Source organism: Drosophila rhopaloa, unplaced genomic scaffold (assembly GCF_018152115.1).
Source record: "Drosophila rhopaloa isolate 14029-0021.01 unplaced genomic scaffold, ASM1815211v1 contig_2, whole genome shotgun sequence".
Lineage (NCBI taxonomy): Eukaryota > Metazoa > Arthropoda > Insecta > Diptera > Drosophilidae > Drosophila > Drosophila rhopaloa.
Genome location: NW_025335083.1, coordinates 10334782 through 10359047, shown reverse-complemented (window position 1 = coordinate 10359047; position 24266 = coordinate 10334782). Strand labels below are relative to the sequence as shown.

Here is a 24266-nt window from a genome sequence, read left to right as displayed (position 1 = left end):
CAGTTCACCTGTTGTAATCCTAAATGTCATCGCAAGATCTGTGGCTTAATTGTTATATAAATAAAGTGATTTCATGTATTGCATGTGTGTAATGAGCAAAGGGAACGATTTAGACCCTAGACAGGTTAGATGTGTTTATAATACACGGAAATTTTATGAGCGGGAAAGACGTACGAATGTCGCGTTCCCAATCCTGGAAGTACCCGAAGACTACATTTGGTTGCAATCGATCCGTTCATCCATAAAAATTCCAGTTAGGTTGGAATACATTTTTGTGACTTCCGGCTTTTGAATTTCCGTTACTTTGTTTAATATTCAAAAGAAATATGTGCCTAACATTTGGCGCCATTTGCAATTCTATTGGCGCAAAGATTAATCCTAAATATCCGATAGAATCAATTTTATATGAATTTTTAAAGCTTGAAAAGCAGTTATTCCTAATTAAATTTTATATTTTCGAAAATACCGATTTAGTAAAAATACCGCAGATGATACATAAAATGCTCATATATGTGCACTAGTTTACATAGAATCAGACAAACGGTCGCAGATGTCTCCTTCACAGCGTTACAAACGTAAGACTACAATTAAAATACCCTCTGCAAGGGTACACAAATTATTTAGTGATTTGTAATTTATATTACAGAAATGATTAGTTTTTACAAATTCTTAACTATTTTATTTTCTCAATATAGCCCCTGACCTCGAAGCACACAGAAAGCGGTCGTTTTATGTTATTTTCGTCGAACGGTTCAAAGGTAATTACCGCCTTATAGCGACCGTGGAGAGTAGGGCCAATTACGTTATTCAGACGCGGCTTCACAGTAAAATTGTTGTATGTCAGAACGGTCTGAAATTAGAATTTTTTTAGTGGAGGATTTACCTTAAAAAGTTGACAAAACTCACCCCCTTCGTTCCAATGCACTTCTCCCTCATCTCCTCGCGGTTGCTAAAGGACTTGAACCAGAATTTATACCAATATTGATTCTTATCGAACATCACGGAGCAGAGATTCGATGTGTGAATATTGAGCACTGTGGGTTGCCACGTACCGCGGTCAAAGCGCATCACAGTAATCCTGGCCTGCAAATGTAATTGATTTTAGTGGTCTGCAGTATTTTTAAATGGTGCTAATATACGTCAATGCGATCTGTGGGTGGTACGCTCCACACGGACGTGCAGTTCCCCGTTAAATGGATGTCTTCGCCATCCTGATCGATCTTTATATTCCTCATGTCGAAGGCTTCGGGGAGGTTAACCGATCCGGGAGGTCCATCGGTGCACGGCACATACAAGTCTGCATCCTCGGGCAGCAGGAGGTAGTCTGTGGCCCAAGTGCTGGTTACGATCACAGCGAGAATCAGAAATACTCGGATCATTTTGCTAGCCCAAAAGTTTTTAAACCCACCTTATATAGCGAGTGCCAAGGGACGGCACTACCGAGCTAATTAGGTATTAACATTGCACAGTCGGTTATCCAAAATGTCATCGCCATTATTTAATTATTAACAAAATCAAATAAGCTTTTATCTGAACAACATATAGGCGAAGGGCTTCCGAATTTATTTAGTAATCACGCCACATGGAGTTTTTATCTATATTATCCTCATGAACTTCTTATTTAAACAATAAAATTTAGAATGCCTTCAATAAAATGTAAGCTTATAGAATAAAATAAATAGTGGTGTTCTTAGTAAGTATACAAAAACACAAGTTTTCCCCAAACCAAACCTATTTTTCAGCATTAAATATTTTTATATATAATTAACAATCGACTGGGGCTCACAGCTAATAAATTTATTTTTGGTTAATTTTCGCAAAAACTCATGATGTCATTTTCCGAACAAATCCAATCGAGTTTCGGTTTGTAAATCAAAACCCAGGGAAATAATGGTCATATGTTGGAATGGCATACGTTATATGTTGAATTTTGAATCGATTGTCTAGAATATAGTCATAAAAGAAGCGAAAATCTAAATCAACTCTAACTCAAGCAACTCGGCTGCACAAAAGAGTCATTCTTTTGCCTGTGCTTCCTATTTTGGTTAAATTAAAACACTCAAGAACAGAAGCTATCTTCGGCAATAACATATAAAAAATTCAATTCCGAAAGTTTCTAGTTTTGAAACTGACCTTACAGACAGTATTGAATCAGACGGAATTGGCTATATCAAGAATTTATGTATATACATCGGAAATGTCCCCCTCACTTCGTTACTAAATTCTGACCAAAATTATTATATACTCAGCAAGGTTATACAAAATAAAGGCTTAAGCAAATCAAGACTGAACTAAACTTTGAAAAGCATATTTTTTCTCATTCAATACATCGAAATTTATTCAAAACAGCTTTAATTCTCAATTCGGAGTTTATTTTGGTACATAGTCTGTTTACTTTTTTACCTTCTCAACCTCGCCTCTGAACTCGAAGCACACGGACGTTGGTCGCCTTTTGTTCTTTTCATCGAAAGCTTCCAAGAGGAACACCACTTTATAGCGTCCGCGAAAGGAAGTGCCATTAATGTTATTTAAGCGTAGCAGCATTATAAACGGATTAAGCACCGCCACGGACTAAAAAACCATGATATTTCGAAACGGGAACTCATCTGATTAATATTTATACCCACATCTTTTGTTGTAATGCAATTCTTCTTTAAATCCTCTTTGTTCACAATGTGTTGAAACCAGTATTTGTACCAGTATTGATTTTTGTCAAACATGACGGCACAGAGGTTCGTCGTAACCTGGCTTAAAATAGTCGGTTCCCAGGATCCTCGGTTAAAATACATTACTTTAAATGTGGCCTGAAAATAGTAATCGAAGTGAGACCAGCAGTTTGGTATTATATGCAGTTAAGCTACGGAAATGCGATCGGTGCGAGGTAAGTCCCATTTGACTGTGTAGTTCCCCGAAATATGAATGCCTTCTTCGTCCTGATAGAACACCATGTGAGTCATGTCGAAGGCTTCGGGGATGCTAATCGAACCGGGCGGACCATCAGTACACGGCGAGTACACTTCGGGATCCTCGATGTGCAAGTCGTAGTCCGTGGCCCAAACAATGGCCAAGTCCACAGCCACCACTAGCAGAATTTTAAACATTTTTGTGGGCCAACAAATTAATGATGCGATCTTATATAGTGAATTTTAATTGGCGGAAGTTATTCTCCTAACTCAAACTAACATTCATTGTCTGTTATCACACATGTCATCATTCTGTATTTGTAATAAAATGTATATGATTGAAATTATCTCATGCAATATTTCTGTTAACAAGTTAATGTACCAATGATATCTGATTTACTAAAACATAGACACAGATTATTTTATGGTACGATACCTGAGGAGTCTTAGATTTTAAACAGACTTGCATTACGTGGTGAAGTCAGTACTGTACTGAATATTATTGGATGAAAAATTTAGTTGTTAATATAGTTAAGGCAACACCCTGGATTTAAATAGTATTAATAATGATCAGGTGCCTTAAAACGACCCGAACAATTTCTGTTGGCACTATAAATTGATGACAAAAGTTTATGCGAATAAAAATGAGCCGAATGCGACATTGCGGTTCATGGAATCGAAATTGGTATTGTCCAAAGACTCAATCCATCATTTCGGCTTCACGATCTATTTCCCATCTGTTAAAAGTTAAGATATTGTTACAATGAATATATGTGATATATTTTACTGTGGTATCTTTTTTTTCCAAATCTTTTGTTCATCAAAATACGTATTTATATTTTAAACAATAAATCGGGTAATTTGTAGTTTATTTAAAAATTTCATTAAAATAAAATATTTTATGATCAATAATTACGAATGGGCTCGAGATTATTACTTTCGTACTTTCTCAACCTCGCCTGTGACCTCGAAGCATACGGATATATCTCGTTGTACGTTATTTTCGTCGAATACTTCAAAGAGGAACACCGCCTTATATCGTCCTTGAACAGTAGGGCCCATGACGTTATCAAGACGCGGAATGACAATAAACGGTTCATACACCAGAACGGTCTGAAAAGAAAACACGTATTGAAACGATTTGTATATGTGTTCAAAAGTACCATACTAACACCCTTTGTTCCGAGGCACTTTTCTTGGATCTCCTCGCGATTTTGAAAATTTTTGAACCAGTATTTAAACCAAAACTCCCTCGGATTAAACATTGCGGCGCAAAAGTCCGGCGTGTGGCTGTTAAATACTGTCGGCTCCCAGCTACCGCGGTTATAGTGCAGCACACTCAATCTGGCCTGGATATTTGGGAATTAATTTGCGTCAACTTCCATTTCAGACGGAGTAAACTTACGGAAATGCGATCTGAGCGCGGTGTACTCATTTTAGATGTAACATTCCCCGAAACATGAATCCCCTCGGCGTCTACATTGGCCTCCATGACGGTCACATCGAAGGCTTCGTTGAGGGGAATTGATCCTGGAGGACCTTCGGTGCACGGCGTGTAGATGTCCGAGTCCTCGATCAGCATGATGTAGTCTGTGGCCCATATTTTGGTCACTCCCACAACGACAACCAGCAGAGTCGAAAACATTTTTGTGTGCCAATAATTCGTTAATCCGACCTTATATAGCGAATTTCCCAAATTATACGTTATCTAGGATGCCATATCAATCCACTCGTTGCACGCCACATATTATTACATGAAACAGTACAAATTAACAGGGCTCGTAACAATTTATAAGAATTTGTTTAATCACATGGAATTTTTCCAGCAATATGTAAAGTTTCGTGTAGATCAGGACCATTTATATACCCTTGCAGAAGGTATTATAGTTACAGTCAAAAGTTTGCATCACAGTAAACGGCACATTTCCGACCCTATAAAGAATATACATTCTTGATGTCGATCACCAGGAGAGTTGATCTAGACCCTCAGCTTTTAAGCTTATTCGATAAAACTTTGCAGAAAGTATTCTTTATGTTGCAGTTATGTGCATATATAAGTCGGAGCGAAATCGGCCTACTATATCATGAATCTTCCAGATGAACAATCGGGAAAAAAAGGGAAATAAAAACCTCGTTGTTCTATTACTATATACGATATATTATAATCTAAGATATGGTAATTTTCAACGATTTCAGAAATTCGGTTTTATTTTTTTTTTAAATCGGACTTCTACTTTATTCTTTCTTAACATATATATAAATCAGACGACTTTATAATATAGCTTTAAAAAAATTTGTTTTCAAATAAAATATTAAAATTATCAATAATTACGATATGAAGTCTCGAGATTATTATTTCCGTACTTTCTCAACCTCGCCTGTCACCTCGAAGCATACGGATGTATCTCGTTTTACGTTCTTTTCGTCAAATGCTTCAAACAAGAACACCGCTTTATATCGTCCATTAAGATTTGGGCCCATGACGTTATATAGGTGTGGAATTACATCAAACTTATTGTACACCAGAACGGTCTAAAAAAAGTATCCATTTTAAATCGACTTCGGTATCAAAAATACCAAAAATACTAACACCCTTTGTTGCGATGCACTTTTCTTGAATCTCGTCGCGGTTTTTAAAATATTGGAACCAGTGTTTAAACCAGACCTGATTCGGATCGAACATCGAGGCGCAAAAGTCCCGCGTGACCATGTTAAATAATGTCGGTTCCCAGCTACCGCGATTATATTTCAGCACTGTCAATCTGATCTGAAAGTGAAATTCATTTAAGTTAACTTCCGTTTCAGACGGAGTAAACTTACGGAAATGCGATCTGTGCGCGGTAAACTCCACATAGATGTAATATTCCCCGTAACATGAATCCCCTCGGGGTCCATACTGATCTTCGCGGCGCTCACATCGAAGGCATCGTTGAAGGTCATTGATCCTGGAGGACCTTCGGCGCACGGCGTGTAGAGGTCCGGGTCCTCGATCAGCAGGATGTAGTCTGTGGCCAATATTTTGGTCACTCCCACAACGATAATCAGCAGAGCCGTAAACATTTTTGTGTGCCAATAATTCGTTAATCCGACCTTATATAGCAAATGACTCTAATTATACGTTATCTGGGATGTCATCTCAATCCATTCGTTGCACGCTACATATTATTACATAGGTACATGGAGCAGTATAAATTAACAGGGCTCAATTATAAGATTTTGTTGTACATCCAATTTTGTCTTTTTATCAATCGCGTAGCATTGACCCGTAATCATTTAAAAAACGTGGCAGATTAAACATTTTAGCGATAAAAGTTTAGAGTGAAAGGAATAGCAAAAAAAAATGCTTGGTTTAGGTAAAGGGAAAATGTTAAATAGCTTAAAGGGGCCAACATACTTACATAAGTCTTACTAAGACACTGATTTTGAATTATCTGACGACCTTAAAAAGGGCGTGAAAAGTAAAGACCTGTTCTACTTTGTAATTCAAAAGAAGTCACCGTTTTTGTATACCTCAAAATATGTGCTAAAATGCTTGTGGTTATACATTTCCAACACTCCCCATCCCCCTTTCCCGTGACCCTGGACGCGTTCTCAATTCTCCAACAGCGAAAACAAAACACTTGCATTCCCATAACTATCATGTGCTATAAACAACGGTGACTGTTGCACAGACAACCACAACAACAAACCAACAGAGACATGTAAATTACGACCCGTGCCTCACGTCAGTCAATGTTAACATCATTACAAAGCCAACATAGATGTACATATGTAGGAGCTACTTCGCCTGAGCAACTGTAAATTAAGCCGAAACTGGGAGTTGATTACAGTATATAAGTTAAGCAAAGTATTTAGATACGCTTTAAATCAGTGAAGCTGTAACAGGATTTGCGAGAAAGAAATATGTGAATTTAAAATAATCATGGCTTGTCCCTAATTACTCATAAACATTTTTTTGCATACTGTACTGTAATTGAACGGAAAATTAAATGTTTTGTTATGTTAAAATACAATGATATGCTTATTAAAAAATTGGTTTGGTTTTATTTTATTCAACGTTGCAGTAAAAACCATTGTTTCCCTGTATCGGAAATTCACTGTATATGTACAAGTGGTCCCACGGTCGCTAACTTTCCCTCTCTTTTTTTCTCTCCCCCTTAGTGGAGCTCACTCCCTATCTTTCATACTGGAGCTCACTGAATCTCCCTCTCCCGTTCTCTTGCTCTGTGGGGTATGTAGGTACCGCTGTCGACTTGGGGCTCACCACCACACTCGCAGACTCTGGTTGCTTGCTTTGGGGCTACTCTCTCTTTCTCTTTTTCGACCTGTTCTCTTGTTGCTTGGCGACTCTGGTCGCCTGTTCCGTTATATCGCGTAGAGGGACCTGCCTCAATGTTGCGCGTCAATTTTAGGGAGCCTACACTATAAAAATCGGTGACGCTCGGCCACTTTTTCGTGCTGCCCTCACCCCCTTTCATTCTTTCATTCTTTCCTGTGTTGGCGGTGGAGTTGGGCGGTCTGGAGGCGCCTGCGCGGAGTGCGCGACGCTTCACTTTGCAGCTTTGTAGCTCGGCCGCCATTTGCGATTCCCGCTGCTCTGTCGCCAAATATGAAGCAACCAGAATGTGGTAGTATGGAGATGCCTTTGGATGCTGCTTAGAAATCTGCAACTTGCCCTTTAACCCGCTGAAATTTTGTGAATTAAAGCTCGCTTTAAGTGAATTTTATCTATTGTGCTTGGACTTAAACCTGTTTAGTGATTTAGGCACTAAGCGTTTTGTTAAGAACCAAGCTAAAGCGGCGTTTCTTCTTTAATTCTCTTTTGTATATGTTATACAACTTGAACCATACTGTCTGTAACATATGCTTGGGTTTTTTAATGATAAAAATAATAAAATAAATTGATAAGTAAAATACAAATTTATATAGACGCCCAATAGTATGCCACATTATATTTGAAAACGGAAAATCTGATGAGGGAAAGCTGAAAGACGATGTTCTATTTGGCAAAGCATACTTTTATAAACCTTTATATGTGATTAAATAAAACTATTGTATTCTATAGCAATCCCCAAAATAAATATTATACTCACAACATATGGATATTATAAGGTCATAATGTACGCGCAGAGGGCTAAGTTAATGCTGCGGATCAAGAGCGGTGGGCACTTGGGGCAGCTCCCGCATCTTCCATCGCAGTTACAATTTCACCGTTACTCCTCCGCATTTCTCTCTATTATCTTTCTCTCTCTCTCTTTGTCTGCCGCATGGACGCTCTTTTGGCGACTGGGTGCTGCCATCGGTTGCTGATTGCTTGTTCGCCAAACCGCAGTACAGCGTTGGCAATGCCGGCGGCGGCAGACGTACGGTCGCGTCTGATAGACAGCTGTCTCCGATTGGAATGTTGTCTCCCGGTTACGTCAGTCAAAATGACGCATCGTGTTTTGGTAACAGGAAAGCATAAATATGAAAAAAGCAGACAATATGCGACGCTCTGCCGCTGGAGCGCACAAGAAAATCACCACGAAACAAAAGAACAAAGCAAGAAGAAAATAAAGCGTAGTGAGGGGCGAAAAATAAACAAACACACACGACGCAGCGTCACGACAACAAAAAAATCCACCCTCGCATAGAGCGCTAAAAACTTGGTTGGTTTTTTCCGTTTCGTTTTCAATTAGGCAAAGTGCAGTGTCTGGGCCAGTTCTCCAAAGTAAGAAGAAGAGAGAAAACACTTTCAATGCAACAAAGCACCAAAATCCAACAAACACACGACAAACCCCATTAATAGCAGCTAAAACAAGTGATGACAGCATAAAAATAGCTAAATTATGAATCGCAGCTAATGAAAATCCTTTAATATATGAATACATACATATGCTCAAAGATTAAATCTTGGTTGCTTAATAGCCGACCATATTTTCGACACAATTTTACATTCGTTTAAATCGTTTACGACTGATTTATAGGCAAATTCAGCTGCCATTTTATTTTTGCACATGTTGCCTGGAAGTAGGCAACACTTTTAATTTGCCGTATACGCAATCCGAACTTTTGATTCTGTTTTGTTCCAAATTTGTATTTTGTATTAAGTAAATGGAAGATAAGTAACGGGGGACATTCTTCAATAAAGATTTAACAAACAAAAACGAAGTACTAATAGTTTCGTAACTTTATTATTTTTGACTTTTGTAACTTTTTATATTTAAAATTTTTGCAGAATTAATTTGAAGCTAATTTCTAGTCCACTGCTCAGCACTGACGGCGACGCCAACGCCAACGCGTTCTTACCGCCGCTTTCACACAGACAAAAAAGAGCCCAACAAAAAAGTGGGGACGGCGGCGATGTGAGTGAGTGTGCTTTGGCCATTGCTGAGCGCCTGCTGCTCTGCGGACAAAATTTGAGCAGATCCGCTCACAAAAAAAGCGTACGAAACAGCGAAATAGTGCTGGTCGTAGGTTCCACAACCTTCCAACCGCCTCCAGTGTTCCGTGGCTCCAAAGCTAAATGGGCAAATGGCCAAGTGGCTCCACTGCTCCAGTGGCTCCGATTGCGGTGGTGCCCATTCCAATTGGAAATTGCATGCGAGCACATGGGAAAAGTCCCCAACTGGTATTTCGAGCAGGCGCGCAGCTTTCCCAACTGCTCACTCCCTTCAAAGAGTTCCGCTTCTGTCTCGCTCGCTCCGATAAGGAGCAATAACACAACGCAGCGAGATAAGCAGCTGGAAAGAGATGGACTGAGGGGTGGAGGCACAGCGCAATGTGCAACGAAAGAAAGGGACAGCGAGTCACGGGTCTAATCAGAAGAGAGAGTCGCCGATCGTAAGGCTGATAGCACTGGAATTCCGTTTAATATAATCTCAATAATAAGGTATGTATGCTATAGTAAATAAAACTTTTTACTACTGTAAAATAAAATATCTTAAAAACTACAAAAATATATATTTTTTCATATAAATAACTCATTTCTTAAGCAAGAATGGTCTGACTAAACCTAATAACACTGTATTTATTTATAATTATTATTATACATTATAAAATAAAAAATATTTAGTAATCCATTGAAATTCAAACTACTGATTTTTCTGACATGCAATAACTAATCAAATAACTCTCAAATTATTTTTAACAAAAATTATCTTCTATTTAACTCTTTTTTCAGAACTGATAATTTATTTGCGATATGATGTGGCCTCTATAAAAGGCTTAAGCTTTGGGTTCCGATCACTCAGTCGTGCGGCAAACGCAAAGCTGAAAAGTATTCTAGTTATATAGATCTCACGGTAAGAAGGCAAAAATAAAACATACATACATTTAGTAAGAGAACTAATCGCGAGCACTTGAAAATAGCTTTTGGTTACCGGTTCACCGAAAAAAATTCAGTTCGTTTTTCTCGCCGTGCGAGTGTGATTGGCAGAGAATAAATTTAATAGTGTAAAAAATATATAAATAAAAAAAATATTAGTTCTCTTAGAACCGCTGCTCTTTTAAGCCTTGGTTTAAGAGAGCTTTTAAGAGTGATAGTTTGTTCTTGTGTGACATTGAACACGAATTGTAATTAATATCAAAATTTCAGTGCTGGTTTTTTCCACTTGCCTCTCATAAACAATGCGAAAAAAGCATCAAATTGTCTAGTTGAATGTGTTGAATGTGTCGTGGGCAAATGATTAGATGTGAACATATCTGGAAGGTTTTGTTTTTCGAATTTCGCCATAGATCTTAGGGGGCCTCAACTGTTGAGATTAGTTACCAAATAACCCTAATGACTTTGGGCGTGTTTAAAGTAACACGTTGCGCTGGTAACTATTTTTGAACTAATTTTGTTCACCTAATATTGGTAAAAATTCACCAAAAGTACAAAGTTACTTACCTAACAAAACGTAAAACAAAAAGTTTCAAGTATTACTTTCAATTATTTTCCATTTCCTAAATAATTAAAAAATGAGACTTTTTGGAATAAAATTTCCACAGACATAATTGTCTCTAAATTCCAATCTATTTTTTTTACTTCAAATATAAAGTTGTAATCCTTTGATTTATTGATCAGTTCCTAATGCAATAAAATTTCTGCATTATAAATAAATTCGATACATTTATTTTAACACCGATTCTCGTATAAATGAGCACTAATATTTACCTATTTTAAAGATTATTTAAAGGTTCATGGTGTTATTTTTTCTGAAATACGTCTGGATTTTAAAGAGTCCCCCATTTAAAAAACTCCAATCTCATACCTTTTTTCCCATGCCTTTCCATTAAATTCTGAAACCAGTTCAGCGTCTTATACGCCGTAGAAGAGAACTCAGATCGAAATCAGCTGTTCGAAGGCTTAAGAATACCTATATAGAGAAAGAGATAGAGCGCGGATTAAAATGCTAAACAGGTTCATTGGTTTATCGGCTGCGATCGTGGGTCGCAGCAGTCGCATCAGCGGCTTTCCGTCCTCGTCGCTGTTTAAAGCTGGGTGCGTATGCCGCTTTTGAGTTCAGTTGCTCGCGAAACTCGACTTCGATCGCAACGCTTCTTAAGATGAGATCGATAGCTCAGCTCTTGCTGCCACTGGTGGTGGCCTTGGCGATCGCCGATATTAATGCCTCCCTCCCACGCAGGGACAGCAGGAATCAGAATCAAAACCGCACCATGTCCACTGGCAAGGCTTTCAAGGTCCTGGTGACACACCCCGAAGTTCCCCAGGAGGGCATTGACCTGCTGAAGCAGAACTGCGAAGTTACCCAGGTGCAGAGTGTGCCCATCAACAGGGCTGAGCTTTTGGAGAAAATCAAAGGAGTGGATGGAGTTCTCTGGGGTGGACACGAGCCCCTCAACGCCGAGGCCCTCGATGCCGCCGGTCCCCAGCTGAAGTCCATCTCCACCATGTCGGCGGGCATCGACTACGTGGACGTGCCGGAGGTGAAGAGGAGGAAGATCCCGCTGGGACACACTCCCACCGTCCTCAACACCGCCGTGGCCGATTTGGCAGTGGGTCTCCTGATCGCCGCCAGTCGCCGCTTCCACGAGGGACGCAAGAAGATCGACAAGTGAGTTTCTAAGTTTTTAATATTTTTATGTATTTAACATACATTATTTGGAAACATTTTAATCGAAAGCCTGCTATAAAAAATGTATATACTTTTAAAAGTTCCTTAGAATATTGCAAATTACGTTTGTTTTTTCAGTCAAAAAAGTCTTTGAAAGTTTCTATTTAAAAATTTTTAAATGTATTGTTTGTTTGTTGTTATTATGTTTCATTTGTCAGCAACCATATTAATAACTTTTAAAACATATCTAACTATATTAAAAATATATTTCCGAAAGACTAATTTAATTTCCAATTATTTAATTTTATTTTTCATTTTCAAACAAAAACATTTTTTAAAATAATTTTAAGTGATCAGTATTATTTTTATATTTTATTCTATTCTACAAATTATTTTTTTTTTAAATGTTTTACATTTTTTTCTTTTAATTTAGTGACCAATGGGAGAACTACCACCTCAACTGGCTGCTGGGCCAGGACATCCGTGACTCCACCGTGGGATTCTATGGCTTTGGAGGAATTGGCCAGGCTATTGCCAAGCGTCTGTCCGGCTTCGACATTGACAAGGTGCTGTACACCACCCGCCGTCGTGTGCACAAGGAGATCGAGGAGGAGTTCAATGCCAAGAAGGTCGATTTCGATACCCTTCTGGCCGACAGTGACTTCATTGTCATCGCCTCGCCCCTGACCAAGGACACCCAGGGTGTGTTCAATGCCACCGCCTTCAACAAGATGAAGGAGACCGCTGTTCTGATCAATATTGCCAGGGGCAGTAAGTTTCAATTACCGCATGGGGATTTCAACGGACTCTAAAAATGATTTGTTCTACCCCCCAGAAATTGTCAACCAAGATGACCTCTATGAGGCTCTCAAGTCGAACCGAATCTTTTCCGCCGGTCTGGACGTCACGGATCCGGAACCTCTGTCGCCCAAGGACAAGTTGTTGACGCTCGACAATGCCGGTAAGTGGGACAATCAAAATAATTTCGGTCTATTGATATCAGTCTGACTTTGGGGCCCCCACCTACCAAATACTCACTTTCCGTCCCCCTTATCAATATTGAGATTTCGTCTTATCTGCTTGGTAGTTGACAATGTCTAAAAGTATTTCAAAAAGATTTAAGTAAGGTTTCTTGAAGGTTACCAACAATTGCAGGTTTAAGTTTTGTTTCTTCTTTTTATCATATTTTCGCGTCTTTCTTGACCTCTGATGTCCCTTTATTTTGGTGATTTATTAAAACTGGTTATCTGGCTTGGCTTTATCGTCACTCAAACTAATCACTTGATGTTTTTTTCCCAACTTTTAGTTATCCTGCCCCATATTGGATCTGCCACAAAGCGCACCCGTGCCGATATGTCCACCATTGCCGCCCACAATGTTCTGCGAGGATTGGCTGGGGAGCCCATGTTGTCGCCCGCCTACTAAGAAATTCAAATGGAAAATGGCTAAAAGCATTAACCAGTGTGGGAAGCCAGTCCAGTGAAGTGTGAAAGGCCAATCTATGGCCTTGGCATGTTCGTAGATGTGAAAATAAAAACTATAACTAACAAAACAAGTGTTGATAATGCAAAGTGCTTCATTTAAATATAGTTAATAACTGGCTAAAGGGGGGGAAATGCTAATACCCTTTCAACTATTTAAGGAAAATTATACATTTTAACAAACAATAACTTCCCTATTAAAAAATATCTCTATTTTGGGAAATTAATGAGAACTATAAGTGTCTAAAATAAATTATTTTGAACTAGTAGTACAAGATTTTTACCTCTTAAAGTTGCTTAAATTTTTAGATACTATTTCAAAAATATTAAATACAATAATTGTCGCTATTCAATCATATTTTGTATTATGGTAAATAATGCAGATTAATTGCTAACAAAAACAAGTACTAAGATCAGTTCGTTCTTTTGACTTTTATAAAGTGGTTTTGAAATAAAAATGGTTTCTAGAGATCTTAAACAATGAAAAAATTTTAAACATGAAAAAACAGATTTAAGATATAAAATTTAATTTTATTCAATTTTGTTATTTCAAATACCCTTTTAGAGAGTATAATACCAACAAATGCGAACTATTATAATTTGCATACCAAAATGAGAGTGAAAGAGTAATTCTAAGAGTAAAATCGTTGCTAAAGAAATGCAGAAGAGAAAAAAGCTTGAGAATTGTTTTGGGCGCTGCATTTGACCGCTGTCAGTTGATAACTAAACCTTCTGTTTTTCCCGAATATGTCTCGAGCCGCCAGTGCCTTCAAAGTGCTCGTTTCGCATCCAAATGTCCCAGTGCCGGCCTTGGAGCTCCTTCGATCCCGCGGAGCGGAAACCATCATCTGCCAGAGTGTGCCGCCCTCAAGGGAGGAGATCCTAGAGAAAGTGCCCGGCGTGGATGCCATCTATTGGGCCCACTATCAGCCCCTGAATGCCGGAATCTTGGATGCTGCCGGATCGCAGCTCCGTTGCGTGAGCACCATGTCCTCGGGAATCGATTTTGTGGATATCCCCGAGTTCCAAAAGCGTCAAATCCCATTGGGACATACTCCCGGAGTGGTGAAAAACTCGGTGGCCGATCTGGCTATTGGTTTGATGATTGCAGCTGGTCGGCATTTTCACGCCGGACGCACCGAAATTGAGAGGTAATAGCAGCTGATTGGGGCTAGTGCAAAAAGAGCTTTTTATATAGAAAGCTTTTCGAATAAGGGTTGGACAGATATTATATACCCTATCTGAGAGTAGCTTTTATTTTGATAATACTTGGGCAGATATATAACATAATGATATGTTGTTCTTGAAACAAATGAAAATTGCAGTTTTGAAAGCAAATAAACAAAGTGCAAGAGTTTATTTTACTAAAAATGTTCTAGTTAATATTTGTCACTTGGAAAATCCTTTCTTTTAATTTGTAAAAACAATCACAGTGAAAAATCAAATCAGTGCTTCTAAACTATAAAATATTTAAGTGTGGTCCGTCTAATTAAAATAACTTAAAATTGCTTTCCAATAAATAACGAAAAATTAAAATTATGGCAAGCCAATATTTAGAAAGAAATACGATTTTAACTATATTTATATTTATTAAGACTAGTTCTCTGTTTCATATTGCATTGTATTAGTCCATTAAAGTTTTAAATTTCCATCAGGTCACAATGGAAAATCGAGCAGATCAATTGGATGATGGGTCAGGAAATTCGCGACTCTGTCATTGGTTTCTTTGGTTTTGGTGGTATCAGCCAGGCAATCGCAAAGCGTTTGCAATGCTGGGATGTGGCCAAGATAATTTACCACACTCGCAACCGAAAGGAAAACGACGGGGACTTCAAGGCAGAGCACGTATCATTTGAGAACCTTTTAAAGGAGAGTGATTTTCTGGTGGTAGCTGCTCCACTCACAAACGAAACTAGGGACAAGTTCAATGCACTGGCCTTCCAGCAGATGAAAAAGAGTTCGGTGTTTGTTAACGTAGCCAGAGGGGGTAGGTCCTTAAATATGAGTATTAAATCAAAAGCTTATATAGCACTTCATTTTTAGGTCTTGTAAATCAACCTGATCTACATGATGCTTTGACAACTGGCAAGATTTTTGCAGCTGGCTTAGATGTCACCACACCAGAACCTCTGCCCGCCGATAATCCTCTTCTTAAGCTGCCCAATTGCGGTGAGTTTCGTTAAATTTTTTTCTATATTTATGAATTGAATTTTATATTCTTTATTTTTGCCGTAGTTATCCTTCCCCACATGGGCACTCAGACCATGAAGACAACCATTGAGATGAGTTTGCTAGCTGCCAATAATATCCTAAATGCCATAGAGGGTAAGCCTATGATCCGGCCTGCCTACTAAGGAAAAGTTCAAGATAGTTAAACCTATAGCTACATCAACTCAAATTGGAAATTAAATAATTTTTATAAATTTTGAATTTAGTACAAATAAATTAATATCAAATTTTGAAGCTTATAAAGAATAAAATCTTTTTATTTTCTTTCCTTGGTTTATATGTAGTATACGCAAGTAGATTACTTATAGTGAAACCATTAAATGTATTAAACAAAAAACTAGAAATATTTTTATAACAATATTTATATCTTTATATTTATTTTTCATAGAAAGTTTACCATAAAAGCTTTTCATGCATTTTGGTTGTCAGCTTTTTAGGTGATAAGTGTTTTCAATATCTGGCACTCTATAAAAGACTGCTACCATAGCTAATAGTTGGTCAGTCGTTATACAAACCTCCCGCTGAAAACCCTAGTGCTAACAACAATTTTAAGCTTTTTAAGAGTTTTGAACAGAGCTAAGAGAATATACGGTAAGTGAAAGCTATCTCAAAAAACTCTTTATTTAATTGCTGACAAGAGAAGAGCGCGTTCTTAAAATCTCCACACTGTGATTATCTATCAAGTGTTTGTCGTCAAACTCATAATTATTTGAATCATTAAATTATATCTTTTTTGGCAAAAAAGTCACCTAAAATGTCCTCAAGTAAACCCTACAAAGTGCTGATCGCTCATACTGACGTGCCTCCCGAGGGCCTTGAAATCCTTAAGGATAAGTGCGAGATCATTCAAGTGTTGAACGAACCACCCAATAATCGGATCGAGATTTTAGAGAAAATCCAGGGGGTTCATGCAGCTATTTGGGGCGGTCGAGATATCCTTAATGCCGAGATTTTGGATGCTGCTGGTCCGCAGTTCAAAGCGGTATCTACGATGTCCTCGGGGATCAACAATGTGGATGTCCCGGAGCTAAAGAAGAGGGGTATTCCACTGGGCAGTACTCCTGCGATGCTAACTGTTGCGGTGGCCGATTTGGCCGTAGGATTACTAATTGCTGCTGCTCGTAGATTTCAGGAAGGCCGAAGGAAGATTGACAGGTAAAAACAATCATCACAAAACTAGCTTAACTTTGCTAATATCTTTAAAAATCTGTTTTAGTTAGTAATCATCAGTAAACTTTTGACCTTATAAAGGTCTTATAAAATTTTCTTTAAAACTAGTTTTTTCATAATTTATTGAATTGTTTTTTATAATCAATTCCACTTTAGTGACAACTGGGATAAGGACCATTTGGACTGGCTGCTGGGTCAGGACATTCGTGACTCCACCGTGGGATTCTACGGTTTTGGAGGCATTGGACAGGCAGTGGCCAAGCGATTGTCCGGATTCGATATCGATCGTGTGCTCTACACCACACGAAATCGCGTAAGTGAGGATATCGAGGAGCAGTTCAATGCCAGGAAAGTGGATTTCGATACTCTCCTGACGGAAAGTGATTTCCTTGTCATCGCATCCCCATTGACCAAGGAAACCCAGGGTTTATTTAATGCCACCGCATTTAATAAAATGAAGAAAACAGCTGTGCTGGTCAACGTTGGAAGGGGCAGTTAGTATATCATATATACAAATGTATTATATTAGATATTATATGGTTTATTTATTGTCGCAGAAATAGTCAACCAGGACGATCTTTACGATGCCTTAAAATCAAACCGAATCTTTGCAGCTGGCTTAGATGTTATGGATCCTGAGCCTCTACCTTCTAAAGACAAGTTACTGGCTCTAGACAATGTTGGTAAGTATTATAGTTCTTTTTTTAAGTATTGCTTTAAAATATAAAAAATAAATACAATTGAGTAAATATTTATGTGTATATGACCTTGACAAATAATACATTTATTGTCATTAAAGAGTAATGGGAATACCTACTCCATTCTTTTCCCTTCATTTTTTGACAACCCCTGACACTTTGGTTTCTTATCTTTTAAGTCCCATTATCATGAAGCACTTAACATATTTTTTCTTTCTATACAGTGGTCACTCCCCATGTGGGCTATGCCACCAGGAGAACCCGCATCGATGCTGCCACTCTGGCCTCCCACAATGTCCTTCGAGGATTGGCTGGAGAACCCATGCTATCACCCGCTTATTAAAAGGATCAGAAACTGTACCCAATATTATCCAAAAAGTTCCTGTAACATTTTCGAAATTCGAAATGATCTTTTTGTTTTAAACAACAGATAAACAAAATATTTAAAATGAATATTTAAAATCACTTTATTCGCTTGTATTATCAGCCTCTTCTTTAATGACATGGGGCAGGTAAAGTGGATCCCATTCCTCACGCTGCAGGGCCTTTAAATACTTTCTCCTCTCCTGGATAACCCGCGGCATCAAGTCTGGATGGTCCGCCTTATGTTTCTGGGCGATTTCCAGGGCTCTCCGCCAGTTGTGCATCCGCAGGGATAGACCCACCGCCTGCTCGATTTTCTTGCCGTGTAGAAGGATCGTCTCCGCCTCCAACATCCTGCCCAGCATCAGCGAGTTCTCGGCCATCTGCTCGGCACTCGAGGGCGTCAGGGTCTTCAGGTGCTGCAGGTAGCTCACCTTGTCGATCTGCAGGGCGGCGGAGTAGGCCTCCTCGCTGATCTGCAGCTGGTGCTTCCTGGTGGCCACCGCCGCCAGAGTGGCCCACAGGCTGGCGTGCTGGCCCATCCGGCAGATCTTCAGCGCCTGCTGCCACTGACCCTCGAGCAGGGCGCGATGCAGCACCTCGCAGTACATGTTCACGTTGACCGGGAGCAGGGCGCCGGCGCAGCGGAAGGTGACCACCGCATCCTCGAAACTCTCGATCGTTATATGCTTTCCAAATTCGCTGAAAATGATGATATGATAACTATTTTGTTTTTTTCTAGATATTTTTTTATTCCGAAAAGTTCTATAAAATTATTCTATTCTTATTTAAAAGAGCATCATTGTGTTACAAAATGTGACCTTTTATTTTTTCTGACCTTAATGAATTATACATTTAGCGTTTTCAGAATATTCAGAATTTATCAAAATTCAAAACAACTATTTGGCCTTAGAATATTCTTTTGGGAGTTCTTTGTTCAAAAGTGATACAGTCGTATTTCCCATAAAAATGTTGTGTTAAGAAAAGTATGCAAAATTATGTAGTTTTGTTTTCTAATAATAACTCCGATGAAAAACATTTTAATTTTAGATAGCTGTACATTTTGTTGTAAAACAGTGTTTTTGGGAAAAAAGGATTTAGGCATAAATGAGAATAGACTACAATTTTTATTTTTAAAATATTTTCCTGGTTTTTGAAAAAAAGCTGCCCTTAAGTGTGATAACTCTTTGCAATAAACGTGAGTCAAATTTTACTTTTGTACTTACGCCGTATCCAGTGTTATAGTGGTCAGAGCAATAATTGTAGGATCGGCGGCCCCTTCCCCAGGACAATACCAGATGCTGTAGCAGGAGTCGTGCACTCCCACCAGGATGTTCGTCTCACTGGCCCACATGATCGCGATGAGTTGAGTGCCGATCTTGTAGATCTCATCCGTACGTTCGCCACTCAGATTGCGGGTTTCACTCACGAATAGTTCTCGATTGGCATCGATGAAGGCCACGAACTGATCTTCGGCAGTTCCCGCTCGACAGGCTGCGATCTCCGCCAGTTGTTGTTTGGCCCTCAGCGAATGGGGATCATACTGCCTCGAGGCACCTGGAATCAGGTCGAACAGGTGCAGCAGAGTCGGATCGGAGTTATCCCTGATGGCCAGGACATCGAGACCCAGCGAGAGTGAGCGCCAGGTGAGCAGGGGAATCTGCGCCTGGGAGCCGGGATAGCGCGGATTCAGGTGCAAACGACCCGTGTAAGTGTACACCCATATCGATGAGGCGTCCAATATCATAAAGTACCTGAAAAAAAATAATACAAGAAAATTAATTTTATTTGGATTAAAATAAGAACTGATTAAACACAATAACAAGGATCAGTACTTATTTATTAAAAATATAATTGAAAGTTAATGACTTCACAAAGCATTATACCCTTCATATTTTTTTAAAGATAATTAAGATACTCACTTTTTGCTCACTTCAATGACCCTCGTATCATTTCTGCCGTCGATAATAATCGGCGTATTGATGTATTTCTCATTATATATGTGCACTTGGTGGGTGGTGGCCACCACCAGATGTCCATATCCCAGACCGAAATTAACCACCCGCTGGGGAAAATCCAGGACATCCTGAGTGCCAGTGGCAATATCCTTCAAGGCAATCGACTTGCGGCTTTTGCTGGTTGCCTTGAGGTTCCTGGAGATTAGCTGCTGCTCGATGGCATAGGCCACAATCAATTGACCCGTGGAGGTGCCACATGCCACTTGAGTGCCATCTGCTGACCAGGAAAGGCTGAAGAAGGAGCCCACACTTGGAGTTGTGAAACGAGCGCTGTTATATGACCACTAAAATTAAAATTTATTGGGATCTTGAGAGTTTTTAGGGTAATAAATCTGATCAAAACTCACGCCATTACTGTGACACAACTTGAGCAGGTTGAATGTGCCCACCAGTAAATAGTCCTTCTCAGGATTAAACGCCACACTCGTGATCGCATACTCTTCCGCGGCACTGGTAAAGAGATTAGCACCCTGAGCATCCCAGATCTTAAAACGAAAATCCTCTCCGCCAGAGGCTATTATATTGGATTGAGTGGACCAGCTGAGGGAAAGCACCAGACCATCATGGGCTCGCCACTAGAATGTTAAAATATAAAGAAAGGTAAATGATTTACAAACATCTTCACAAGTATAAACGCTAATTATAAGTAATTGAAGGAAGACAATCTATAATACATTATTTTCAATTTATACTTATTTTACTTTATAACATTTTTAAGACTTGCTATCACGTAAATTTTTTAAAGCTTTTTAAATTTACATACTATTTTTTATAAGTACGTTAAATTGAATACCTAACAATTCCAAAAATATAAGAACCATAATAATTATAATAAATAAAGGTTAAATATTCTTATGTTAAAAATCCGTTTCAATTATATTTACCCTAATGAGTTTGCTGTTGGCAGCCAGTGGCTTGATGGATATGTGTCCGCCCTGGCAAAAGACGATGGATGTCGAGTTAGGCGCCCAGCGAGCGCAGCGGATGGCCTCCTCATTCTGCACCACCGTGGATCGCAGCATTCCGGATCGTGACCAGATCTTGATCACACCATCCTCGCCGGCGGTCAGAAGTCCGGCGCCATCGGGACTCCAGCGGCCGGAGCTGATGGCCGCTCCATGGGCGGAAATGCTTCGCTCCACACGGGCACTTTTGTTGAGGATCACGAATCTGCCGTCATTGCTGGAGATCAGCAAGGTGTCGCTACCCTTTCCACCACCACTGCTCCTGCCGCCCAACAAAAGCCAGTGCAGGTCCGTGGGCACAAAGTCATCCGGCAACTTGGCCACCTCCACCGAATCCCGGCTCACATCGCTCCACTTGAAGATCTGGTGGTCATCGCTGTTGGAAAGTTTTTATTTTTAATATTCTTGACTTATTTAAACCTATTTAAAGCCTCACTCACCTCACAAAATAGATATCCTCATTGCTGCTCCAATCCACACAACTCAGTGGATAATTTGTGCTTTTCCGGCTGTCTTCCTCTGGAGCCTCAGAGTTTTTTATAGAGTGTTTTTTGCAGACCCGCGTTCGCAACTTCATTCCGGTAATATGTTTCACAACTAAAAACAAAATAATTTTCTTTGTTATGGCTATGCAATTTGGTTGTCAAGTACTTTCGTTTCCATGGAGATCGGGGTGTGGTATTGACTAAATGGTTCTGAAACGGGGTGGTATACTTACGTGATTCAGTGGCTTACAAATTTCCCAAGCAACATTTGTAGATATATTTTATATCGTAAATGGTTATGATACGGGGTGGTATATTTACGTGATTTAGTGGCTTACAAATTTCCCAAGCAACATTTGTAGATATATTTTATATCGTATGGTTTAACCATAGATTTTAAATTACCCAAGTAAGTTGGGAATCACTTAAATATTCATCAAGCCTGTTAACATTTAGTTGCTTTGATTCAGAACTCAATGATTTTTTTTATATTTTATTTCATATTTATTATTCTTATTGTAAACAAAACTTAGGTAAATAATATCATAGAAAGATGTTCTATCGTCATCAATACCTGAAACATTTACTGAAAGGTTTCAGATCGAGCTTTGTTTTAAGCAATATCTAACTTTGTATTTACTTAATTGACTTGATATTTCGCTTAATAAATTAATTTACTTTCTGGCAAGTTTAACATTGAACATTTTTTAATTGCTAGAAATTAAAATTGTGAAGCCAGGCAATTACTAATTTCCGCTTTTGTAATCAACGTTGTAAGCAAATTGTCTCGGATAAAGACTGCTCCAAGCTGCGTTTTTTTTGGGAGTTGCTTTAACAACCCACCTATAATTAAGGTTTATTATTTAGTCAAGCAAGCGAAACTGTTTTCAGCCCCAATTTGCCATAATCATTTTCAGTGACTGAGACGCAGATGAGAATTGTTCGAGCAAACAAGATTTAGCTGACGGAAATGCTGAAACGTGACAAGATCGGATTAAATATAAATTTGATGGATACAGAAACTTTCCGGCAATTCATCAGCTTAATTATTGAATTTCTCTTATATTAATTACTATTTACCTTCTCCTCCTAATTGCTTCCCATAAATCGCTTTCAGCATAATGACCAACATATGTTCTTAGTAAACTCAACTACTTTTAATCGATTTCTGGAGCAGACTTCAATTATTTTCTAATTTGTTTGCAGCCAGGAAACGAATTCCATCAATAAATCGGTAAAAATCTGACTAATCATGGAAAGTACCCCTAGGGAAAACACATGTCATTGTCCCATTTTCTTGGGCTTCTATATCTTAGAACAATCAATCTATTGGAGGGTTGTCTTCGCTTTTTTCTATAAGGTTATGGTCTTACCATCCCTCAATTTCAACCTTGGAGGCGTAGTTTATTGGACTAACCAAAAGTGACATATTTCATGTTCAATGAACTTTCCCAACTTATTTGTCATGTCCAAGTACTATAATTTCTTTTGGGCCTGTCAATATATTTGTATTAGAGTAAAATTTTTGTGTTGTGGTTATGACTGAATTATATTGTACCATAGCTTTTCAAATAGAGTTTTTGGTATTAAGGTAGAAATGATTGGGCGATTATTTGTCTGGCCATTGAACTTGTCTCTGTTTTGGACTTCGAAAAACTTTGTTCTATAATTGTACAAAATCAAACAACGAATATTTATTTTTATTATTTACTATATATGTTTATTTATGTATGCAAAGAAAAAAAACTGGCGTCACATAATAATTACTTTTATAAAACTTGAGGAGACTTAATGTTTATTTACCATGTGAAAATATAAATTTAGATGTTAACTTTTCAAATATTTTTATATATCTAATATTTTCGAATAAAATTCTTCTAAGATAATGCTAAAAATGTGCATTTTATTCCTGATATAGGATTTGTGATTTTATGTTTAAAGACACAAACTTGTTTTGCTTTCCTCTTTGATAATAAAAAGCATCTAATAAAACGTTTTTATAACTAACTCGCATAAATGTGGTACCCACAAAAAGTCGTAAAAGAAATCAAGTTTTTGACGACTAATCCAACCCCAAAACAAACTTTATTAAATTCGAACGCACTCACTCAACTGCAACGACAATAAAAGACAAAACCTCAAAATACCCGCACTTTCCGATTGCAATTGAAAAAGCATTAAGTACTTGCAACATTTTTCGGTGGCAAAGCCAATTTGTCCCCAACAAAATATTCCCCTCAACCGAATTCATTTCCTTATCAGAGAGTTGCACTTGATTAGACGGGCGACACTGATGGTCAAATCGAAGTGAATATTGCACAGAGAAAAGTGACGATGACGATTGAAACGGCGACGGTGGCTGCCATTAGGCGTCAAATGGTGTGGCAAAACGCCAATCCACATTTCAGTGCACAGTGGGCTAAAAAATTTGGAGATATCAGGAAAATTGTAAAAGTAAATGTAAGTCATTTTGGAGAAATAACCATATTAAACGCACTGTTTTAAATGTTTGAAAGCAATACAATTATATTGTTTCGAAACCAAAAATGATTCGAACTGATATGAAAGTCTCAAATATAAAACTTTTTATGTTTCGTTTAATATTTTCCATGAAAATAGAAATGCATTAACAAATAAAATCCATTCATATTTAAAACAATACCAAAACTGTAATTAAACTTTGTGTCTCGAATACTTTTATTGACCAAATATTTTGTTAATAATTTTGGTATATTTATTATTAATAGATTTCCGATTAAAGTTTAATTTATTAAACTTAGTAACCTCCAAAAGACCTTAAATTTTTTTCAAATTGTATTTATTTTTGACCACAGTGCTGCCACTGAAACTGCAAGTGTTTGCGGGCACCATTAAAAAAGTGCAGCCATATCGCGGAGCAGTAAACTCGTAAACCCG

At 38.4% G+C, this 24266-nt stretch overlaps 7 protein-coding genes across 7 annotated transcripts; 2 read left to right on the top strand and 5 right to left on the bottom strand.

Annotated features, from left to right (window-relative positions):
• Window positions 1-652: 652 nt before the first annotated feature.
• LOC108048181 lies at window positions 653-1379 on the bottom strand. The gene is made up of 3 exons (XM_017128694.1): window positions 1140-1379; window positions 907-1083; window positions 653-850 (listed from the first exon to the last, which is right to left on the bottom strand). Exons 1-3 carry the CDS (start codon window positions 1377-1379, stop codon window positions 674-676), a joined length of 594 nt encoding a protein of 197 aa, XP_016984183.1. The 3' UTR covers window positions 653-673.
• A 929-nt stretch (window positions 1380-2308) lies between these two features.
• On the bottom strand, window positions 2309-3101 carry LOC108048180. Its single transcript, XM_017128693.2, has 3 exons — window positions 2862-3101; window positions 2628-2804; window positions 2309-2571 (listed from the first exon to the last, which is right to left on the bottom strand). The coding sequence occupies exons 1-3, from the start codon at window positions 3099-3101 to the stop codon at window positions 2392-2394; spliced, it is 597 nt and encodes a 198-aa protein (XP_016984182.1). The 3' UTR covers window positions 2309-2391.
• A 660-nt stretch (window positions 3102-3761) lies between these two features.
• LOC108048183 lies at window positions 3762-4548 on the bottom strand. Its single transcript, XM_017128695.1, has 3 exons — window positions 4309-4548; window positions 4076-4252; window positions 3762-4016 (listed from the first exon to the last, which is right to left on the bottom strand). Exons 1-3 carry the CDS (start codon window positions 4546-4548, stop codon window positions 3837-3839), a joined length of 597 nt encoding a protein of 198 aa, XP_016984184.1. The 3' UTR covers window positions 3762-3836.
• A 619-nt stretch (window positions 4549-5167) lies between these two features.
• On the bottom strand, window positions 5168-5963 carry LOC108048184. Its single transcript, XM_017128696.1, has 3 exons — window positions 5724-5963; window positions 5494-5670; window positions 5168-5435 (listed from the first exon to the last, which is right to left on the bottom strand). The coding sequence occupies exons 1-3, from the start codon at window positions 5961-5963 to the stop codon at window positions 5256-5258; spliced, it is 597 nt and encodes a 198-aa protein (XP_016984185.1). The 3' UTR covers window positions 5168-5255.
• A 4164-nt stretch (window positions 5964-10127) lies between these two features.
• LOC108048185 lies at window positions 10128-15791 on the top strand. The gene is made up of 10 exons (XM_017128697.2): window positions 10128-10186; window positions 11176-11367; window positions 11522-11941; window positions 12375-12712; window positions 12777-12902; window positions 13248-13363; window positions 14158-14573; window positions 15078-15409; window positions 15466-15591; window positions 15658-15791. Exons 2-10 carry the CDS (start codon window positions 11276-11278, stop codon window positions 15774-15776), a joined length of 2085 nt encoding a protein of 694 aa, XP_016984186.2. The 5' UTR covers window positions 10128-10186; window positions 11176-11275; the 3' UTR covers window positions 15777-15791.
• A 367-nt stretch (window positions 15792-16158) lies between these two features.
• On the top strand, window positions 16159-17989 carry LOC108048190 (glyoxylate reductase/hydroxypyruvate reductase). The gene is made up of 5 exons (XM_017128705.1): window positions 16159-16242; window positions 16397-16806; window positions 16978-17315; window positions 17379-17504; window positions 17744-17989. The coding sequence occupies exons 2-5, from the start codon at window positions 16406-16408 to the stop codon at window positions 17860-17862; spliced, it is 984 nt and encodes a 327-aa protein (XP_016984194.1). The 5' UTR covers window positions 16159-16242; window positions 16397-16405; the 3' UTR covers window positions 17863-17989.
• Window positions 17987-21461, bottom strand: LOC108048189 (intraflagellar transport protein 80 homolog). The gene is made up of 6 exons (XM_017128704.2): window positions 21306-21461; window positions 20785-21241; window positions 20248-20475; window positions 19805-20184; window positions 19109-19636; window positions 17987-18584 (listed from the first exon to the last, which is right to left on the bottom strand). Exons 1-6 carry the CDS (start codon window positions 21440-21442, stop codon window positions 17987-17989), a joined length of 2328 nt encoding a protein of 775 aa, XP_016984193.1. The 5' UTR covers window positions 21443-21461.
• Between the last annotated feature and the right edge of the window lie 2805 nt (window positions 21462-24266).

Excerpts from the sequence above, each read along its gene's own strand:
- LOC108048180 (XM_017128693.2), bottom strand. The coding sequence starts at position 3,101 with ATGTTTAAAATTCTGCTAGTGGTGGCTGTGGACTTGGCCATTGTTTGG. Across the intron at positions 2,805-2,861 it reads CTCGCACCGATCGCATTTCC|GCCACATTTAAAGTAATGTA; the intron begins GTAGCTTAACTG and ends TACTATTTTCAG. Across the intron at positions 2,572-2,627 it reads ATTGCATTACAACAAAAGAT|TCCGTGGCGGTGCTTAATCC; the intron begins GTGGGTATAAAT and ends ATGGTTTTTTAG.
- LOC108048184 (XM_017128696.1), bottom strand. The coding sequence starts at position 5,963 with ATGTTTACGGCTCTGCTGATTATCGTTGTGGGAGTGACCAAAATATTG. Across the intron at positions 5,671-5,723 it reads CGCGCACAGATCGCATTTCC|ATCAGATTGACAGTGCTGAA; the intron begins GTAAGTTTACTC and ends TTTCACTTTCAG. Across the intron at positions 5,436-5,493 it reads AGTGCATCGCAACAAAGGGT|ACCGTTCTGGTGTACAATAA; the intron begins GTTAGTATTTTT and ends TACTTTTTTTAG.
- LOC108048190 (XM_017128705.1), top strand. The coding sequence starts at position 16,406 with ATGTCCTCAAGTAAACCCTACAAAGTGCTGATCGCTCATACTGACGTG. Across the intron at positions 16,807-16,977 it reads GGCCGAAGGAAGATTGACAG|TGACAACTGGGATAAGGACC; the intron begins GTAAAAACAATC and ends ATTCCACTTTAG. Across the intron at positions 17,316-17,378 it reads GGTCAACGTTGGAAGGGGCA|AAATAGTCAACCAGGACGAT; the intron begins GTTAGTATATCA and ends TTATTGTCGCAG.
- LOC108048181 (XM_017128694.1), bottom strand. The coding sequence starts at position 1,379 with ATGATCCGAGTATTTCTGATTCTCGCTGTGATCGTAACCAGCACTTGG. Across the intron at positions 1,084-1,139 it reads CACCCACAGATCGCATTGAC|GCCAGGATTACTGTGATGCG; the intron begins GTATATTAGCAC and ends TTACATTTGCAG. Across the intron at positions 851-906 it reads AGTGCATTGGAACGAAGGGG|ACCGTTCTGACATACAACAA; the intron begins GTGAGTTTTGTC and ends TTCTAATTTCAG.
- LOC108048183 (XM_017128695.1), bottom strand. The coding sequence starts at position 4,548 with ATGTTTTCGACTCTGCTGGTTGTCGTTGTGGGAGTGACCAAAATATGG. Across the intron at positions 4,253-4,308 it reads CGCGCTCAGATCGCATTTCC|GCCAGATTGAGTGTGCTGCA; the intron begins GTAAGTTTACTC and ends CCAAATATCCAG. Across the intron at positions 4,017-4,075 it reads AGTGCCTCGGAACAAAGGGT|ACCGTTCTGGTGTATGAACC; the intron begins GTTAGTATGGTA and ends TTTTCTTTTCAG.
- LOC108048185 (XM_017128697.2), top strand. The coding sequence starts at position 11,276 with ATGCTAAACAGGTTCATTGGTTTATCGGCTGCGATCGTGGGTCGCAGC. Across the intron at positions 11,942-12,374 it reads GGACGCAAGAAGATCGACAA|TGACCAATGGGAGAACTACC; the intron begins GTGAGTTTCTAA and ends CTTTTAATTTAG. Across the intron at positions 14,574-15,077 it reads GGACGCACCGAAATTGAGAG|GTCACAATGGAAAATCGAGC; the intron begins GTAATAGCAGCT and ends AATTTCCATCAG.
- LOC108048189 (XM_017128704.2), bottom strand. The coding sequence starts at position 21,442 with ATGAAGTTGCGAACGCGGGTCTGCAAAAAACACTCTATAAAAAACTCT. Across the intron at positions 21,242-21,305 it reads GAGGATATCTATTTTGTGAG|CGATGACCACCAGATCTTCA; the intron begins GTGAGTGAGGCT and ends ACTTTCCAACAG. Across the intron at positions 18,585-19,108 it reads ACTATAACACTGGATACGGC|CGAATTTGGAAAGCATATAA; the intron begins GTAAGTACAAAA and ends CATCATTTTCAG.